The sequence below is a fragment of the Trichomycterus rosablanca genome, chromosome 10, assembly GCF_030014385.1.
Source record: "Trichomycterus rosablanca isolate fTriRos1 chromosome 10, fTriRos1.hap1, whole genome shotgun sequence".
NCBI lineage: Eukaryota > Metazoa > Chordata > Actinopteri > Siluriformes > Trichomycteridae > Trichomycterus > Trichomycterus rosablanca.
The window spans coordinates 24,588,420-24,606,962 of NC_085997.1; the positions used below are offsets into that span (position 1 = coordinate 24,588,420).

Sequence of the window (18,543 nt, forward strand, 5' to 3'; positions counted from 1 at the left end):
GGAGTGCATCTGTTTTGTTCAAATAAGTCTGATTTTCACGTGCACGTACTAACACAGAGGCTCTTGTCAACAACAATTGTGGAAATTGCTCAGAAAGCACTAGAAGACACATCTTACTGCTGGGTTTCTACTGATGGGAGCAAGTAATTAAAGTGAATCAGATTAAAGTTAAAAACACTCCTAATAAGTCGGCTGATACGATTGTACAATACATCAAAGAAACTAAAAAATAAAGGGATTTTTATTTATAGGTGACAACTGTTTTTTAATTTGTTGTTATTATTGTTTAGGGCTTAACGCTGAATGTGAAGGAATAAGATTATCTGACCATAAAGGCCCTTGTTAAAGAGCAGCTGTACATTTATTAAAGTTCAGTAACACAGCTGGATGGTTATTGACTCATTTGTCAACTATTTAAACCTCTACCCCATACACATTACCATGGTGTCACCAACGACATGAAATACCCCCCCACCCCTTCCTTCCCCGAACCAGGCGTCCTCTTTTTTAAAAACCAAGATATGGTCACCCTATATGAATAGACTATAAACCTTTATAGGATATCTATTAAAAACACACAGACTCCATAAAGAAAGGACCTGGATTGCTTCACCTGAGAATCGAACCCAGCACCTTCTTATTGTGTGTTGACAGTGTTACCTATTGTTCTACCCAATTATTTTGTTATAATTATTTTTATTGTTATTTTGTGTGTTGCGGTGCTTAAGTTTTAAGTACTAGCTGGTTAAACTTACGAAATAAACACTTTATAAAATGTACTGTGTAGATTTGATTCCTATTTAGCAGTCGCTTTTATGCATCACGATGACTTAGCCGACCTGTGTGAAGTCTCGCGAGATTTCGCGTTATTTCCCTCCGGCTTCTCCAGCACCTCCCTCCGTGCTCGCTCTCTTCTCTCTCTCTCTGTGTGTGAACACATGAAACTGAGAGTGTCTCCTCCCGAAACACGAACACAGTGCTGATAGAAGCGCTCGGCGACACCCCTTTCCCTCACAACATGGCTACAATAGTCACCTCGACCAGGTTCACCGACGACTACCAGCTTTACGAAGAGCTGGGAAAGTAAGTGCCGCTTGCTCGTAACTTCACCGCTGGCGGGTGTTAATGCCATTGTTTTAGCTGGCTGCTATAGCGGAGTAATGGCTTGTAACTACTGGTACAGCTGAGTGAAAGCTGAACCCGGGCTGTGTGCTTTTAACAGGCGCTGTATGTATTCGCTATTGTGTTTTGTATTGCATAACGGGGGTAAACAGACAGCGGTTTTTTTGTACGCGTTTACTCGTTTGACTTGCATTTGCGTGTGGTTGCTTTTCATAAACGTTAATAGCAGTTAGACGCTAATGAAACTGTAAGTGTAGCTGGACGCTGTTAGGGTTTACAGGAGGCCGTTCGGTGTGGTGTGTTCAGTAGCACTTCAACTGTTCTGTTAAACGTGATATTATTTATCAGAACAAACTCCAAAATACTCTAAATACACGGTTCTAGGTTCCAGCTAGCACATTACAGCCTTCTTTAGTTCATTACCTTGGAGGAACTCTTAATACGTGCTCCAAATCGCCATATACAGTCGTAAGGTGTCATATACACGATTATCAGAACCACTTTACATTCATTTTAAGAAAATGTCTCTAATATTTGACTGCAGACTTTATGGTCTATGGTTCTATGTGCATTTCTGTTTGGAACCCTCATTTAAATGTATGCTTTGTATCTCCATATGGCTTTCTAAAGCAGTTCCTGCTGGAATCATTTCTAATGCATGTTTCTGCACTCATGTCTCTTTAAATAGCCAGTTAATCGTATCAATACAAATATGTGTAATACACTATAAGCACAATTGTTAAATGCCTGTAAAGCAAGCCTATCATATTTCTGAGAAAGAACTGAAATAAGCACAGGTGCAGGCTGACCCCAGTGACCCCTATTTATGCAGCTTATGAACACTAACAAAGCAGGCTCCTGTGCTAAACTGCTAGCTTCATGTACCATTGCTGTGGTAAAAAAAAAGCAACATAATTGTAATAATACCAAAGTAAATAAGACAAATAGGAGCCGGAGAGTAGCGTTTCCAAAATTGGATAAACCTCTCTATGATGGGGGAACTGTTAAATAGCGAATTTTCGAACGTCTTTGTTATAGGGCTGAGCAATGTGACAGTTAATAATCTAATAATATGTGTTTACCAGTCAGGATGGGGGGTGACCATTCAATTTTGTAACTACAGCCACAAAACATATTGCTTGTTAATTCCTTTCACTATATTGGTCTTCATTATACTGATATTGCAGAAGACAATGTGCGAGTCATTGCAAACCACCTGTGTCCAGACATGAGCCCTTCAGTAAACGCCATTGTGCTTTTTAAATTGATCAATAAAGCCATCCTGCTGGTCCGTGTTCAGTCATTGCATCTGGTCACTGTGTGGACTTTTGCATGTTTTCTGTCCATATGGGCTTTTCTTGAGTAATCTGGTTTCCTTTGCACTGGTCAATTTAATTAAATTGTTCTTGCTATGACAAATATGGTGGAAATATCTGAAGAACAATTAATTGTTAAAAATGAGATGACAGTTATATTCAGGTCATGAGAGAACAGCATCTAAAACACATAGCCAGGCTGTTTATGTTTATGTTGGACTTTATTGCTAAATAAATGCCTTCTGAAGACATGGTTGCAAGAGCATAAAATTACACACTGCTGAAGTTTACTTTCTAGCTCTATAATTAAAATCTTTTCATATCACAGCATATATTGTTTGAAAAGTATTACAACATGATAGCATTGTAATGTCATTATCAGGCAGCCAGCACTACACTAAAGAGCCAACTTTGACTATTTTATTGCCAGACATTTATCAAATGTGGCCTGATAATAGTCGCAGTACTCGAGTTGAGTGCAGTATGTCTTGGTTGGTAGGTAAGACCTGAGTGACTTTAATTAGGGTCAAACCGTGACCAGTTTCGGGAATAATTTGACCCAGTCAGCTAGGGCTGAGCAGCTACTGACGGTGGTCCAAGGAGTGACAAAGTGCTGACATGGTGGCCAAGATTTAGTTATGCCAAAGGAGTGTGAAGGAGAAAGTGTCACAGAGCTTTGAATGCAAATTTTGCCAGTTTTATTTAAATGCTATCCAACAAGCTCATTATGTCACATCAAAAAATTATAAAATTTTAAATCAGCCAGTCTTCATTATTTATTGATTAAAATTAGTGTAATGTAGTGCTCATGAAAGTAATGTAGATCAGTCATATAAACAAAACTGAGCAGAACCAGTTTTGCTTTTAAAATGTAGATTTTAAGCCGTAGTCAGTAGGGAACAGTTCATTCATCAAGTGCTAAATAAACATGCTAATCATTGAGATGCAGTCTGTATAGAAAAGCTTTTCCTGACTTTGTACTGGAGCATGATGCAAAATATGCATGTCATTTAAAAACCCCAAAATGATTTACACAGATTCACATGTGCTGAGATTAACATGCAGTCAAGAGCCACACTGATGTTAAACAGCTTCTGTTCCAACTTTCATTATTCAAATAATATAAATGCATACAAACATTCTTTTCTGTTTAAGTAAAAATCTGAACGCATCTGTCTGGAAAGCTGCCACATATACATTGTGGGTTGGTCAGGGTGCGTTTAAAATCAGCACTATTCCTCTGTAAAAACTGTATAATGAATAAATGTATTTTTTTTAATTGTCAGCATTAATCAACATCAACCTTACTGTGGGTTATCGGTTAACCGGTTAATCAATGACATCCCTACACAGTGCATCAAGCCCTTCTGTGTATGGGGCAGAGTACTCGCAGGCCAGAGTACTCATGTTAACCCATGTCCACCGTTAGAAGCACAAAAGCTGCAATTGACAGGCAAGTGTTGGAACTGGATATTGGAACAGTAAAAGAAGGTTGTCTTTGATGAATTCTGTTTTCAAAAATGGTTAACTGGGGCTACAAAAAGGTTTCAGCTAGCGCTCTTATTTTTCCGAGCTTTGTTTGTTCAAACCATACAGCAAAAAGGTTCTTAGTAGAAAAAATGTGCATTTTTAGATATCAACAATGATTACATAACCACGTTGATAGTGCAGTGGGGTTGGGGACAGGAGGAATCAGCTACCACAGGTTGATAACATTGGTACCTAGTAGCAAAGCTGTATGAGATTGTAAGGTTCTTGCAGCATTGTGGATCAGTTTTGGTTTATGCTCACAACAAATGGTTTTTGATTCTGCAAGGCAGGGGAGGGTCCATCTAATGGCATTTGGAGTTACAAAATCCATTCATAAGCTTTTTTTCTTGTTATATCTCTGTTACCTTTCTTATTATTAGTGTAAGAGCAGCTGTCCAGGGCAGTTGTAGCCTAGCGGTTAAGGTACTAGTAATTACAAGGTTGCCGGTTCAAGACCCATCATTGCCAGATTGTCATTGTTGGGTCATCAACCCTTAATTGCTTAGACAATATACTGTCAAAAATGTAAATGACTATTTATGGTTCCATGAATTAGTTAGTTTGCAGTTTATTGAAAGACTTGTACTGAGGAAGATCTTTATGGTGTCTGCTTTGGCTCTGTAATTGAGCTTGATGATATGTCAGTAGTTATATATCTGTATATTTCACTATCATTTGATATGTTTATTATTGTTAATGAATCTTCTGTTGATGAACTTTTGTACTGTAATGTTATGTTTTCAGAACCTGGTAGAAATGATGCTTAATGCTTGTTCTCGTGTGTTAAGAATTTAAACAATAGATATTGCATACAAATATAAAAAAACTTAAAAAATCAGGTTCCCATTTAACATCAAGTGCGGTTAACTGTTATCAACGGTAGAATATATGTATAGAAGCAAAGTATAATGATTTCACATAAAACAAACCGAAAATAAAGCATGTTTATTAGTTCTTTAGCCTTTTACAAGATTTAACATGAGGTTTTCGCCAGTTTTCTGAACAATAGTAATCTGTTATACGTTACTGCAAGCTGCCACTGACATTACCAAGAATCTGAATGTTAAAAATTGTGCACACCCTTCAGAAATACACACTGGGAGTAAGGGAGGGGAGTGGTGGTTGCTAATGTAACTTGTCTAAACAGTCCAGGGCAGCGCAGGAGTACGTGTGTGTGTAAGACATGATCAAAGCATACACTAGAGTTCATTTTTGAGTCCTCTCTGTTTAGTTTCACTTTTACCATGTGAACTGTAATATATCAGAAATGAACAGCAGCTGCTACAGAAACATGCAGTGTGTCTCGTTCCTGCAGGCGGAAGAGTTCAAACAAACTGTCACTTGATTTGGTTCTCGAGCATGTGAATTTAGCTGTGCTGTTTTTGTCAGCTCTGGCTGAGAGACAGATAACATGACGTCATTTATTGAAAAACCTGTTAGCGGGCATTAGCATGAATATTGAATGAACAGTTGGGTTCGATAATTATGGTTCTAGTTTATGGCCCATTTGAAGTATATTAAGTATTTATTTTGTAACCTTTAGATATATAAATTTTCATCAAAGGCTTCATCCTGGTCAATGTCGGAGTGGATCCGGTTCTATCAGGAAACACTGGGTGTCTGTGTCTGTGTAGACGCCCACCCGGCTCATATCAATGCTCGGGTCTGAACCTGGATCTCAGTGGTGGTGGACTAGCGCAATAGACTGCTGTGCCGCCCGAGCGCCTGAATCTATTTTTCCTCTATCAAATTACCTTTTTAACATCTATGCCTATATATTTGTTGTTTATATTTCTAAGTGCAAAGTCAACAGAATGGAAGGAATGAAATTATCTATTTGCTGGAAGGTTGTCAAATGCAAGTTGTTAAACAGTTTCCCCTTCTCAGAGTATTTTTCTATCAACAAAAAATTACAAATGATTAATAAACAGTTGTATATATGCGGATGAATGTTTATGCATTTTCTGACAGTGACTTCTTACTTATTGACTGAGCATGCTGATGTCTGTAATCCATATGAGGAAGGAAATGACTATTTTGTGAGGGCTGTAATTGCTCTAAGGCATTTTGAAATAAAATCTGCCATTTTAAAATGATCTGAAGAGGATATTTGTGCTATGTTTAGACTTAATAGCTCTTTGTGTCGTGGTAGTAGTGTGGGTCAGAGGCTCCCTTCCCTACATTTGTCATGGAAGTGCTTCTACGTCACATGTGATTGACTGCCCTTCCCTGCATGCGCTTGGCAGTTTCATTGCATTCATACTTTTGAGTGCTCACAGCTCGAGTGCATACTTCACACTCTTTTTGTTTTTTTTCTTTAACAGGGGTGCCTTCTCTGTGGTGCGCAGATGCCTGAAGAAGTCTACAGGCCAGGAGTATGCTGCTAAAATCATCAACACCAAGAAGCTGACAGCCAGAGGTAGGTTTTTTTTTTTTTTTTGAGCAAACATGAGCGGCATCATCTGGCCAGTGCCAATACACATTAGTAAACCTCCCCTTCTTTTCATTACCATGAGCAATGGGGTAAGAGCAGGCAGAAGATCTGGCAGGCTCGCTCTCTCGTGGGATTACATGTCGTTAATAAAAGAGCGTGCTCTTTAGAAAAGGCCAGCTGACTCTCCTGTGTGTAACTCCCGGTGTTGAAAGATTCACAGTGCTGCTGTGGTATGCATTTTATAGGGATACTTGAGCTCAAAATTGAGCCACCCAGGTCATCCCTCCAGTAGTTGTATCTGAAGCAATGAATGAAATGTGCTGAAATAAATGGCATGCTCTGATAAGGGCGTATGTGGTGTAGAACTGAGACTGTAGATCAAGTTTACACAGAAGATCCTGTTTGCTTTCTGTGCTGCTATAGTGCAAAACATTTACATTGTCAAACTAATTTGATTGTTACAATACAGTGCAAATAGAGATAATAAAAAATAGTAATATGTTTGGTCTCTAGAAATGAGCCCATGCTGAGTTTAAGGGTGCGTCAAGTTCCTGGCAATCATGTTGGAGTTGGTAGAATTAGTTGAGCGGTTTATGGTGTGCGGTTCTGTTGCATTCAGCCATTCAGATTTGATTTACTCAACACTGTAGCAGTTTAATGAAGATTAAATACTTGCATCATTTCTAGAGCTTTCTGTATAATGAGTAGCAGTTTGAAGAAGGGTTTGGTTATTTGATTCAGTTCTACATATTTATTCATTACAAGCAACACTAACCATACACTGATCAGCCATAACATTAAAACCACAACCTTGTTTCTACACTCACTGTCCACTTACCATACAGGAGCACATTCTAGGTCTACAATTACTGACTGTAGTCCATCTGTTTCTCTACATACTGTTCTTTAATGGTCAGGACCACCACAGATTATTATTTAGGTGGTGGATCGTTCTCAGCACTGCAGTGACACTGACATGGTGGTGGTGTGTTAGTGTGTGTTGTGCTGGTAGTGGATCAGTGGAGTTTTTAAATACTGTGTCCACTCACTGTCCACTCTATTAGACACTCCTACCTAGTTGGTCCACCTTGTAGATGTAAAGTCAGAGATGATCACTCATCTATTGCTGCTGTTTGAGTTGGTCATCTTTTAGACCTTCATCAGTGGTCACAGGACGCTGCCCACGGGTCGCTGTTGGCTGGATATTTTAGGTTGGTGGACTATTCTCAGTAGTGATAGTGAGGTGTTTAAAAACTCCCATCAGTTCTGCTGTGTCTGATCCACTCATACCAACACAACACACACTAACACACCACCACCATGTCAGTGTCACTGCAGTGCTGAGAATGATCCACCACCCAAATAATACCTGCTCTGTGGTGGTCCTGGGAGAGTCCTGACCATTGAAGAACAGGATAAAAAGGGTGCTAACAAAGCATGCAGAGAAACAGATGGACTACAGTCAGTTATTGTATAGCTTCAAAGTGCTTCTATATGGTAAGTGGAGCTGATAAAATGGACAGTGAGTGTAGAAACAAGGAGGTGGTTTTAATGTTATGGCTGATCAGTGTATGTTCCTGCTAGTGGATGGCATACACTAATATTGGTCTACTTTTATTATTGAAAAAAAGGAAGTTCTTTTTTTCTCCACAATCCTGTCTTAATGGCCCAAGTAAAAAAAACAAAAAATTTTTGATGCTTAATTCAAAATCCAGGAGGCTGAAGGGGAAAGTAAGTAAAGACACTGAGCATCGACTTGGCTTTCTCAGCTGTTGTCTGTTATGCTAGGCTAATTTAGTTAACACCTAGGACTTCATTAATGCTACTCAGCCTTTAACTGAACATGCCCTTCATTGGTGAGAGGAACTCAGAGTGGTTACTGGAAATATTACTGGATGTTTTGTTTACTCAGCAAGGAAATAATTCAAAAATACAGAAAATCTGTGGAATTGACTTGGCACTGATCATTATAAAAAGTCTTTAGTATTGTTTTGGACACAATATTGGTATATTGGTTGCTTTAATGCTTGCTAGTGTCATCTGATTAACACATAATGCATGAACTAATCTTTCAGTGTAAAAGTGGAATCATATAAAGCTGTTTAAACTATATGAAAAATGTCACACAGTGGCAGATTACATTTCATCACATTAGGCATAAAGAAGCTCTTTACTTCTGCACGGTGAGTGTACGACTGGGTCACGTATTGACGCTTTCAACAGCATTTAAGCATTTGACATTATTCTGGCTAAACCACTTTCTGCTGGCGGTGTCACTGTGTGCTAAGATTAAAACAATAAACACTATTGATGATATTGACGGACTGTGTTGACGCTTTATTCACATGCAGTTTTGTATGAAATGTCTTTCAATTTATACATGAAAGCTCTGCAACAGCCATTTGGAGACGTAAGAATGTAAATGAACCACAGCAAAGAAAAAAAGTGGCTTGTTTTGTTAATCGAAGGGTGAATTCAATCATATTGAAAAGCTACGAAGCAAAAGATTAGGAAACTTAAAAGTGCAAACAGAGGGTCTTTCTGAAAACCTAGTGATCTCTCTACATAGAAGCATTTTGCGTCATTCTATGTGCGCTCCCAAAAAGAAGGCTGTCTTAGATTCTTAGATACCTTAAAATGCTGCCTACTAAGGTGCCTTAATTTTAAGCGATAATCTGACTGAATAACAAGGGAGCATCCTTCCATAGCCGTGAAGGCAATCCCAGCGTTCAGTGCGGCACAACTTTTCTCACAAAAAATGACAAATATGGAGCAACAAACGGCTTCTTTTCAAATGTAAATAAATTCTCATTGATTTAATTTGTATAAAGGTGCACAAGTGTCATTTATTTGCAAATTCAGGCTTGTCAGTGACAGTTTAACCATTTCTGGTACACGGAGGGAAATGTTAGCTGGCATGCTAGCGGGGTGTGCCGCCTCAGCCCATTGGTTTGAATGGCCTAAGGCTAATTGTGTTAGCTTAGTAAGCAAAACTGCAGTGTCTAAATAGTGTGTCCAAATAATCTGCCTCATAAGGGTCATGTCTTATTAGAATCCTCTCTATTTAGGCAGCTCACAAGGTTTTCAGACAGATCCATAGTCTCCATATTCCACTGTTTACTGGTCACCATGACATATTTTTGTCATGCTAGATTTATGGGTGAATTAAACAGTTCAGGATTTTGTGAGACAGTGAGAACAGTGTGTTTCCTATGACCGTTTGCCTCATTGGAGGCGCTTTGAAAAAGTCAGTGGCAAACTGGGTCAAAGTTCCATCAGATTGAACCATGAGTGCAGCGACAAGCTGTAAAAACCTAGCGTCAGAGCGGTAAAACCGTGCGTTGCGCAGGGCTCAATGTAAAAGGCACCACTGTAGTCCATAGGAAACGATGGCTCAGCCAGCTCAAACGCTTCATGTGCGTATTGTTACTGCAGCAGTTCTATCACCAATTTTATGCTGGTAGCATTTACATTTTCGGCATTTAACGTATGCTTTTATCCAATGCGAATTATACAGTATACAATCTAAGCAATTGAGGGTTAAGAGCCTTGCTCAAGGGCCCAACAGCGGCAACCTGGCAGTGGTGGTGTTTGAACCAGCAACTTTCTGCTTACTAGTCCAGTACCTTAACAACTAGGCTACAACTGCCTACAACTGGTAAGAATGGTGGCTCTGTTCATCTGGAATGAGATCAAGTGTATGAACTTAAACATGCTTTATAGAATAGTTTAACAAGGTCAAATGTGAATAAGACCCCAAAACCATAAACAGTATGACAATAAAGTAATTGGTAATTACTAAATAAAAATAGCATTGTGTAACTATTGTTATAGATATAAACAATCCAATTATTGCTAAAAAATTTCAAAGATTGATATGCTGTTCCATAAGAATTTGTGCCCTAGCACTTTTCACTGTATCCATTAGATATTTTGGCAGTGAGTAAATGAGTTCCAGTTTCACTCACTTTTTAAATTCAGCTAATGGGAAAGGAAGCGAGCTAAGTACTGAGTGCAAGTGCCTCATTTGCAGCTGGAACTGATGAGCTGCTATTCTCCAGTAGTTGAACCAATGAGGGGCTGCCACTAAGGACTGTGCTGCAAACGTTGTATTAACTGAGCAAGTGGGCATGACCGAACGCCCTGACCGATCATATAGTAAAGCTGCATTCCTCCCTGAAGCCATTTAGTAACATTCTGCTTGGTTTACCCCCTGATTCAATCCATCTAGAGCATGGCTGTTCTAGTGTTTTCTTTTTTTTTTCTTTTTCAGAGTTACTTTAACTGTTCTCTGTGCAGTTTTGTCCTTACATATAGAGCAGATCAGCAGTTTTTATACCCTGACATCTTAAATAATTGTTTTCCCAGCTTTTTCTTGCTTTGCCTTCTTTTGTTGGTCTTCAGGCATTGAAAGGTTGAGCCGAGAGATGTAGTGTGTAATTATAACGACCCAGCGATTGGATGGTTTGACCCAGAGCTTGTCACAGTAGCTAGGCAACCGGTTTCCCAGTGCCATTTCGGATTGGCCGCTGTAGGCGAGGAGGACAAGACTAGTCGAGCTGGTGGCACATAGCTATAGGCCCAAGCATCAGATGGAAAAAAAAAGCACTGGACTTAATTTCTTATTATTTTGCTTTTTAGCCTCTTCGTCTCCTCAGATCCAGAAATGACTTATTATGGTTTTGTTCACAACAAATATGAATCTTTATCTTATTTAATAGATATTTCTGATTGATTGTGGTTATCTGCCTATTATGGGTTGGCTTGGGTGTGGGTAAGGCTTTGCATGCCTTAATTGTTTCATGCACTTGTAATGGAGCAATCTGTCTGTGCATTTCATTCTGCCCTGTTCATTATCCTTGAAAGTAATAAATGACTTGCGGCACTGTCAGCCAGACGGTCTGCCATACGTCTGGATGCTTTAAAAATGGACTTTTCTGATTCTGATTAAGCTTAAGCTTTAAATATGGTGTAACAGTATATAAATGGCTGAGTGACTCATTTCTGATATTTTCTGAACTAGAATGAGTGTGATGCATCACAGATTTGTTCATAACATTAGTACCAATACGGCAAATGTGTCACCATTATTTTAATACTTGCTAGTTACATTTGTTGTTTTTCTTTGGCTGTTTATGTATCTATTTTGTCCTTCTTCTACTTGCTTGGGATTGTTTTGGATTGAGGTTAATCCACTTATTTAATTGTATCTGGCTAAGACCCTGAGGGATCTCATAGTAGACTCATTGTTTTGCACTTGCTTTTTTGTCCTGCATGTTTTCTCCTGCAAGATACACGAACAGCCAGGATAGAGATTTGGCATGTTTGTTATTCTACAAGATAGAAATGAGTTAAAATGGTTATTAGGCCCTGTGTCTTCTCAATGAAGTGGTATTGGAATGGGCATTGAAGTTGCTCTGAATAAGCAGTGTTTAAGAAACTGGCCACTATGCTTTGGTTAGGGACTTGAAGCAGTTTTTCTCAACCAGAGTGCTTCATCAGTGGTGTTGTCAAATAACATTTTAATATTGTTGACATTAAATAATATAAATTGGGCTGCAGTATGGCTCGGTGGGTAGCACTGTCAACTCGCAGCAAGAAGGTCCTTGGTTCAGTTCCCAGGTGGAGCGGTCTGGGTCCTTCCTGGGTGGAGTTTGCATGTTCTCCCCATGTCTGTGTGACTGTGTATGACATTAAACTTGAACCAGTAACTACCTGTTCTGTCATGAATGTAACCAAATTGTGTAAAACATGACATTGAAATCCTAATAAATAAATAATTAATAAATAAAATGAATTACAGTTTTAAAAATCAATACTTTTACAAATTATTATAGAAAAGCAGAGTATTAGCCGTGTCATACATCATAAACATTTCTTACATGCCGCTTTCTCAATAATAGAGCTGAAATCAGTTTTAACAACAATATAGGTTTGCAGCATCTGTAATTGTAAACCTGATCAGCTAAATTCATGACATGAGACTGAGAGACAGTGAAGAAACCAGAATATTGATATTTCCTCTTTCCACATGGTTTGAAAGCAGTATGATACCGTTCAGGCATGGAAATTGTTATTGTAATTTTAATGGATTTTTAAAGCTGAGCCTCAGTCTGGCTTTACCCCAGATGTCTTTTTAACCTTTAGCACACTGTAGTGCCAGTGTCGGTGTCAGTAGGTTTTCTCCCACAGTCCAAAGACATGCAGACGGGTGACTGTGTTTGTCATTGAAAACTTGAACTGATGAATCTTGTGTAACCAGTTATAACCTGTCCTGTCATGAATGTCAAAGTGTGTAAAACATGACGTTGAAATCCTAATGAATAAAATAAAATAAATAACCAACAGCATTAATCAAACAGTGATTTAGTTGATCAGTTATTAAAGAATCCCTATGTGAAAGTCATGTGTGTAAATTGAAAAAGCTTTAATTTGTTTTTTAGATATTTAATGATCATGTCGTATATGAAGTGCATGACACACACACTTTCTTAACCGTTTATCAAAGTAGTGTTGCGGGCGGGGGGAGGGGGGGGGGGGTGGTTGGGGGGTGCTGGAGCATATCCCAGCTTTTTTTTCAATGGGCACAAGGCACACAGTAACACCCTGGACGGGGCGCCAGTCCATTGCAAGGCAGACACACATACACACTCCCATTCACCTATGGGGTAATTCAGTGTCTCCAATTAACCTGACTGCATGTTTTTGGACTGTGGGTGGAAACCGGAGCTTCCGGAGGAAACCCACGCAGACACGGGGAGAACATGCAAACTCTGCACAGAAAGGACCTGCTTGGGGATCGAACCCAGGACCGACAGTCCTACCCACCGAGCTACCGCCCAAGTGCATGACAGTACATGTGGTCTAACCATGAATATAATAGTCATAAAATTGAATGGGGTGACAGAAAAAGCAGGGGCTGGTGTTCCTGTTCTTGCCTAACAGCTTCAAGTCCTGGGTTTAATCCTGAGCTTCTGTTTCAGTCTGAGTGTACAGGAAAATTTTCTTCCCTTGTCCGCTTTGGTTTCTTCATAGTAACCTGTTTACCTTAAAGTGTGCCTAGGTATGCATGAGTGTAATATCATGCAGTATCTGGCCGTTTCTCCATGGTTTTTTTTTCTGGCGAAGGCTTCTGATCCACTGCAACCATGACAAAATCAATACATTTGCTAGACTGAATCAAGGAGTGAAGGAGTTAATTATGCACAGTTTTTATGGAACAGCATCCGATTTATACGCAGAGCTCTAATACCGGAGATGAAACCTTCTACACTCTCAGTGGTCTGAGTTTCTGGAGCAGCTTGGAGGGCACAGAGGAAATGCAAACTGGGCATTGCATTAAACCAGAGCGCACCCTAATCTTTTACACCCCCATACATGTTACTGTAGATTTGATCATACCCATTACGGAATAGGAAGTGTTTGGTTATGAACTAGCTCAATTCCCTGTTTTGTTATTTAATGCATTTAGGAGCCTGCACAGGCTAGGTACTTCTGATTCATCTCAGTTCTAATGTAAGGATAGGCGAGGTGTTAATTAGACAGTATTAGCAAATATCTTAACCTGACTTCACTATGGAAAGTGGAATAGTTTCCAGTCTTTGTTCACAGCCATTGTTCTAAATGTCTCCACTGCTCCTCTTTTAAATGCTTCGCTCTCGGTGACTCTGTACTGTGCCCTTTCATGGAACTCATATTGATTGCATCTTTTTTCCCTGCCCTTCCTCCCAGGCTCGCTCTCTCTCTCTCTCTCTCTCTCTCTCTCTCTCTCTCTCTCTCTCTCTTCTGTACTGCAGGCCTCGTCTTACTCGCTGCTTATCATCCGACATGATACCTTATTTCAAACAAATACATTATAAAATCCAGCTGGAATTATTCCAGTAAAATTAGGTTTGCTCAATTTTCCACCCACAGCCCTTAAATTAAAGTGTGTGCCCAGTCGAGCGGTGGCGACTGGCCAGCCTGAGCACGAGGTTTGGAAGCCTTTAAAGGTAGAGCAGTTCGATTACTCACCTGAGTGGGAGTGGTAGTGGTAGTGGGGAGCCGGGAACGGGGAGCTGGGCACGGCACGGCAGTCTCTGTCAGCTAAGAAAATGAGATGCACAGCTAGATAGACAAAATCACAGAAGGCCCGAAATAAGTAAGACACACAGCCAAGCAGAAGGATTAGCAAACATTAGCCAGAAACATAAGCTGGACTGTAGAAAGCAGGTTTCAATGCTTCAATCCAGTGACTCAGAAAGCAGCTTGTTTAAGCTGTCAGCATGTTGACTGCCATACTGACTGATGTGCTTGTGAAGATGTATATGGCAAGAAAATAAAAGATTAAAGTGTATAGTATGATTTATAATTTGGTTTTAATAATATAAGAGAAGATACAGACTTAATTACTGATGTGTTTTGGTTGATAGTGATACCATATTGAAGAAGTTGGTTGTTTATTGGGATTTTAACGTCATGTTTTACACTTTTGGTTACATTCAGGACAGGACAGGTCATCACTGGTTACACAAGATTCATCAGTTCACAAGGTTATATCGAACACGGTCATGGACAATTTAGTATCTTCAATTCACCTGTTGGAAGAAACAGGAGTTCCCAGAGGAAACCCACACAGACACGGGGAGAACATGCAAACTCTACACAGAAAGGACCCGGACCGCCCCACCTGGGGATCGAACCCAGGACCTTCTTGCTGTGAGCCACCGTGCCGCCTATGGAAGAAGCTGTGGCCTGCTAATGACAGTAAAACACACCTGTGCTGTCCATTTGATGTTCTTCTTTTTAGGGCTGGGTAGGGCAAAGTCCTGTACTTTATTTTTATTTATGTAAATTTGGTAAATGTGGCCAATGAGCTCAATTTATTACTTCATCAGTTGACTCTTTTTGTTTTCAAAAAATCTAGATTTTTTAATGCGTTTCTCCCTTTCTCTCCTGGCTTTAGCGTGTCCAATTGCCAAATTGCATTAAGCTTCCTTTCCACTGATGCCGATCCCCGCTCCGATTAAGGAGAACGAAACAAACACACGCCCCCCTCCGACACGTGTGCAGTAGCCAACTGCATCTTTTCACCTGCACTAGGCGACTTCATATGCGGATCAGCTTTGTATACAGAGAACCACACCCTGATCAACGCTCTCTTTCCCCGTCTCTGTTCAGGCGCCATCAGTTAGCCAGCAAAGGTCGTAATTGCGTCAGTTTTTATGAGAGTCCCTATCCGGCTTCCCACCCTGTATGAACAACAAGCCAATCGTTGTTCATGTAGCCGCTCAGGCCAGACGGATGGCAGAGCTGAGTTTCGAACCGATGTGTTTGAAATGTCAGCTCTGGTGTGCTAGTGTGTTTTACCGCTGTGCCACCTGAGCACCAATACAGATATTTTACATTCTTCAGTTATAGGGTCTGTCTAAAAACCTAGTGAGCTGCCTTGTTGCCTACTGCCTACCTAGACAGCTGCTCAGGTAGAGGGGATTCTAATAAGACATCGACTTAAAAGGCAGATTATTTAGACACACTTCTTAGACGGCGAGTGTCACCGCAGTTTCGCTTTCTAAGCTAACACAGTTAGCCAATGGGCTGAGGCGGCACAGTCTGCTAGCATGCCAGCTAGAAAAGAACTCTGTTTGTTGCTCCACATTTGTCCACCATATATGTAGTTTTTTGTGAGAAGAGTTGTGCTGCACTAAATGCTGGGATTGCCTTCACTGCTAAGGAAGCATCGTATGCTTCCAAACTAAAGCACATGCCACTATATATACACCGATCAGCCATAACATTAAAACCACCTCCTTGTTTCTACACTCGCAGTCCATTTTATCAGCTCCACTTACCATACAGAAGCACTTTGTAGTTCTACAATTACTGACTGTAGTCCATCTGTTTCTCTACATATCTTTTAGCCTGCTTTAACCCTGTTCCTCGATGGTCAGGACCCCCCACAGGACCACCACAGAGCAGGTATTATTTAGGTGGTGGATCATTCTCAGCACTGCAGTGACACTGACATGGTGGTGGTGTGTTAGTGTGTGTTGTGCTGGTATGAGTGGATCAGACACAGCAGCGCTGCTGGAGTTTTTAAATACCGTGTCCACTCACTGTCCACTCTATTAGACACTCCTACCTAGTTGGTCCATCTTGTAGATGTAAAGTCAGAGACGATCGCTCATCTATTGCTGCTGTTTGAGTTGGTCATCTTCTAGACCTTCATCAGTGGTCACAGGACGCTGCCCACGGGGCGCTGTTGGCTGGATGGTTTGGGTTGGTGGACTATTCTCGGTCCAGCAGGGACAGTGAGGTGTTTAAAAACTCCATTAGCATTGCTGTGTCTTATCCACTCATACCAGCACAACACACACTAACACACCACCACCATGTCAGTGTCACTGCAGCACTGAGAATGATCCACCACCTAAATAATATTTACTCTGTAGTGGTCCTGGGAGAGTCCTGACCATTGAAGAACAGCATGAAAGGGGGCTAACAAAGCATGCAGAGAAACAGATGAACTACAGTCAGTAATTGTAGAACTACAAAGTGCTTCTATATGGTAAGTGGAGCTGATAAAATGGACAGTGAGTGTAGAAACAAGGAGGTGGTTTTAATGTTATGGCTGATCAGTGTATATACATGCCATTATATTTTTTAATTCATCAAATACATGTATTGTAACAGCATTAAACATTTTAAACAAATGTACTACTATGACACAAAGGCTGTTTCTTTTTCATTGTTTTTGTGCCCAGCCTCATGCCTTTGGACTAGAATGAAGCAGCTGTATTGTCATGGGACATTACGGGCACTTGTCCCTAAACATACGCCAGTAAGAGTAAACAAATACTTCCACCTGAGCGAATAGCAGATTTGTGTCATGGTGACGTCTGTTCTAATAGCTGCTAGATCACTGCTGTGTGTGAGGCACAGAACAGGTTTATACTACAACACTACGTTCACAACACCTGGCAACACAACTCATTCCCTCCTCATAGCAACAGTGCGGCAACAATGTGCGCACACACTCATACACACACTTCTACAAATGAACATTATACAGTGTCATAAAATTACATTATCACAATCTCCACCAACATATCATTATGAAATCTTATTATCACGGTCAGTGCAGCATTTCCTCCTCATTCTCTACTGACAGACAGTGAGGAGTTGATTGAGAGTCACACACACACACACACACACACACACACACACACACACACACACACACACACAGAGCCCTGTTCCCCCAAATGTAAAATCCAAGCATAGCATGACAGATTGTTAAGACTCACACGTTAAGGGTCATTTGTAGTATTTCAGTTTTAGGAATAACTGCTTGTACACGGTTCGGCACAGTGGCTCACAGCAAGAAGGTCCTGGGTTCGATCCCCAGGCGGGGGGGATCCGGGTCTTTTCTGTGTGGAGTTTGCATGTTCTCCGTGTCTGCGTGGGTTTCCTCCCACAGTCCAAAAACATGCAGTCAGGTTAATTGAAGCCACTGAATTGCCCTATAGGTGTATGTGTGTGTGTGTGTGTGTGTGTGTGTGTGTGTGTGTGTGTGTGTGTGGGTGTGGGTGTGGGTGTGGGTGTGGGTGGGTGTGTGTGTGGGTGTGTGTGTGTGTGTGTGGGTGTGGGTGGGTGGGTGGGTGGGTGGGGGTGTGTGTGTGTGTGTGTGTGGGTGGGTGGGTGTGTGTCTGCCCTGCGATGTCTGTCCAGGGTGTTACTGTGTGCCTTGCGCCCATTGAAAAGCTGGGATAAGCTCCAGCACCCCCCCACAACCCTAATTGGATAAGCGGTTAAGAAAATGAGTAAGTTCTTATACACAACTCCATCTTGGATTATTTTGAGTTTTTATATAATTAAAAATAAACATAATTCTTTATATAAAGTACTAGTTAAGCATATTATATTTTTTATATTTGTCTTGTTCAGCTTTTTTATACCAGGTATTAGCATAGCAACCTGGTGCTACCTGCATGTTTTGCTTAATAACTGCATCATTGGGGTTCTGAATTAAAATTATCAATCAAATTTATTTGTTAATCATATGCTAGTAATGCTAGCTAACTCAGGTGGTGCAGCGGTAAAACAGGCCAGCACACCAGAGCTGGTTGGGCTGGGCACCTACATGAACAACGGTTGGCTGTC

The 18,543-nt window shown here is 40.6% G+C and overlaps 1 protein-coding gene across 15 annotated transcripts in view; it reads left to right on the forward strand.

Annotated features, from left to right (window-relative positions):
* The first annotated feature begins 932 nt into the window (after positions 1–932).
* camk2g1 (calcium/calmodulin-dependent protein kinase (CaM kinase) II gamma 1) overlaps positions 933–18,543 on the forward strand; it is a 142,082-nt gene continuing 124,471 nt past the window's right edge. For all 15 annotated transcript variants that reach the window (XM_063002976.1, XM_063002977.1, XM_063002982.1 and 12 more), the window contains exons 1-2: positions 933–1,083; positions 6,293–6,387. In XM_063002976.1, the coding sequence (XP_062859046.1) occupies positions 1,019–1,083; positions 6,293–6,387 (160 nt within the window). In that variant the 5' untranslated portion in view covers positions 933–1,018. The remainder of the gene's footprint in view (positions 1,084–6,292; positions 6,388–18,543) is intronic.